Source organism: Cydia fagiglandana, chromosome 11, assembly GCF_963556715.1.
Source record: "Cydia fagiglandana chromosome 11, ilCydFagi1.1, whole genome shotgun sequence".
Classification (NCBI taxonomy): Eukaryota; Metazoa; Arthropoda; class Insecta; order Lepidoptera; family Tortricidae; genus Cydia; species Cydia fagiglandana.
In genome coordinates this window covers 7,293,920-7,296,393 of record NC_085942.1, presented here as the reverse complement: position 1 = coordinate 7,296,393, position 2,474 = coordinate 7,293,920, and the positions used below count along the sequence as shown (strand labels likewise).

The window sequence follows — 2,474 nt, the reverse complement described above, 5'->3', positions numbered from 1 at the left end:
AAAATCCTTTTAACTACAACAAACAAAATACTATAAGAAAAAAAATATAAATAAAATATTGGTCAAGGTCGGGTACCAAGTTCACAGAGGTTTATTTCATGAGTAACAACCTCAATACGCTCAGTATTACAAGAATGCTATAAGAAGGTTTCAAACAGTTAACACAATTAAACCTTTCACAATTTTCCCATTTTTATTTCAACTAAGAAACACTTAATCGGTCACGGCTATTAGTTCTTGAGTTATATGATCCATTATGATAACAGAAAGATTGTAGGCTCATTATATTTTATACCTATTATCGTAACCAAGCGTTTTGGTATTAACAGAAAATTGTGTTATTAAAATGTATACCTCGAAAACCGCGTCATGTATGGGGCCCCGCATCAAGAATTTAGTTCTGCTGTGGATTATATTACTTGGAAGTAGTTCTCTTGTGGTTATAGTATTTTATGGTGACTCGCTGCCTTATATCAAGCACTATGCAAGATTTTATTCGTTATCGCATTACATTGAAAAATATTCTATCGAAAAAAACAACACATTTTACACTGATGATGAAATTCGTAAAATGGGTCCTCAAGTCAAAGATATGAAATCATGCAAAGCTCACCCTTTGCTCGGTTCTAACAAAACTCACATTTGGATTAAAAAAGAAAATTTACCGTACTACAATTTAAGTAGTTCTACAAGTATTGTTTGCTGTTATAAATCTTTTTACCGTCCGAAATCGGTAGACGACATCACATCTTCTAAAATTGATAATCGAGTCAAATACAACACTTGTCGTATTTTTACTGATATAATTCAAGTTGAAGATGAATTTGTCCGAGTTAATTGTAGTCACGGAAACCAACTATTCGATTCTTTTTTCCTATTTGCGCGTGAAAAGAACATCTCAGTCAAGCCAAAGACAGAATTACCGTATAACATATTGATTCTAGGAATAGACTCGGTATCTAGATTGAATCTCCATAGGACTATGCCCAAAACAGTAACATTTTTGACCACGTTGGGTGCTGTAGAAATGTTAAGATATAATAAAGTAGGTGACAACACCTTTCCCAATTTAATACCACTTTTGCTTGGTAAACACGTAACAGAGCTGCAAGAAACGTGTTGGGCCAACAAGAAGCTCACGTTTGACAACTGTCCTTTTATATGGGAGCGGTTCCAGCAGGCGGGCTTCGCCACAGCTTACGGAGAGGACTACTCAAAGATCGGGACGTTCAACTATAAAAAGCGCGGCTTCGCGGGTTCTCCCACCAACTACTATCTTCGCACTTTCATGGTCGAAGCTGAAACCTTTGCAAGAACAAACAACGGAGGAAACTTCACATCTTGCTTGAACGACAAATATTTCTTCAAAATTCTTCTGGACTATGTCGAAGATCTTACAGCTTTGACTAATAGAAGCCTATTCGGGTTCTTTTGGGAAAATACAATGACCCATGATCATTTAAACTATCCATCAGTGATGGACGATGACTACACAGCGCTGTTTAAGAGGATGCGTAGCTCTGGTTATTTAAATAAAAGTATTATTTTTGTATTGAGCGATCACGGTTTTAGATGGGGCAAATTTCGGAAAACTAGACAAGGATTTTTGGAGGACAGGTTACCCTTCGTGTTAGCAGTTATGCCACCATCGTTTCGTATAAATTTTAGTGAGGCGTATAAAAATCTGGTACAAAACGTTCATCGCCTAACTACACCATTCGATGTTCACGCCACTTTAATCGACTTAATTAACCTGAACACCATTGAAAATGCTAAGATAATTTCCCGAATCAATGAGAGTTATTCTAGTCAACGAAGCATTAGTTTATTTTTACCAATTCCGGAGAATAGAACATGCGAATCAGCAGCCATAGATGCCCACTGGTGCGTCGATTATGGAAATACTAAAGTAGATTCCAATAGTACTGAAGCGAGGGAGGCAGTTGAACATACAATGTGGCATTTGAATGGTCTGCTTAAGGACTATCCGCAGTGCGCTGAGCTCATTCTTGACAAAGTCTTGCTTGTTACTCGACTGATATCTGAAAGTTCCAAAGAGAAAATTAAGAAATCAGTTGAGTTGACTGTCGCGTTCAGTACGAATCACGGAGGAGGCGAGTTTGAAGCCACGCTGGGGAGAGAAGGAGGTCCCGGCAGTCCCTGGCTTCTGTTAGGCTCCGTAAGCCGAGTAAACGTCTATGGAAACCAAAGCAACTGCATCAAATACCATGGAGACGCTCAATTAATGCTTTACTGTTTTTGTATTTATTAATATAAAAAATTACACCTTTGTTCCCATATAACCATTCCAGTCGCAGAATCATCAAAGTGGTAACTAAATGTCAGATGTGTCGTAACAGAGTCCACACAATGTGTCTAGAATTGTTTCGAAACAAAGTGTCGTCGCCGTGTGTACACTTTTCCGTAACAAGGTGTCGACACATTTGTGTGCACTTTGCGTGCGGTTTGCGACT

At 38.2% G+C, this 2,474-nt stretch overlaps 1 protein-coding gene across 1 annotated transcript; it reads left to right on the top strand.

Annotated features, from left to right (window-relative positions):
* The first annotated feature begins 347 nt into the window (after positions 1 to 347).
* On the top strand, positions 348 to 2,272 carry LOC134668614 (uncharacterized). Its single transcript, XM_063526053.1, has one exon. The coding sequence runs from the start codon at positions 374 to 376 to the stop codon at positions 2,270 to 2,272; it is 1,899 nt and encodes a 632-aa protein (XP_063382123.1). The 5' UTR covers positions 348 to 373.
* The last annotated feature ends 202 nt before the right edge of the window (positions 2,273 to 2,474 follow it).

What these genes read in the sequence shown, in the direction of transcription:
- LOC134668614 (XM_063526053.1), top strand. Translation starts at nt 374, where the DNA reads ATGGGGCCCCGCATCAAGAATTTAGTTCTGCTGTGGATTATATTACTT.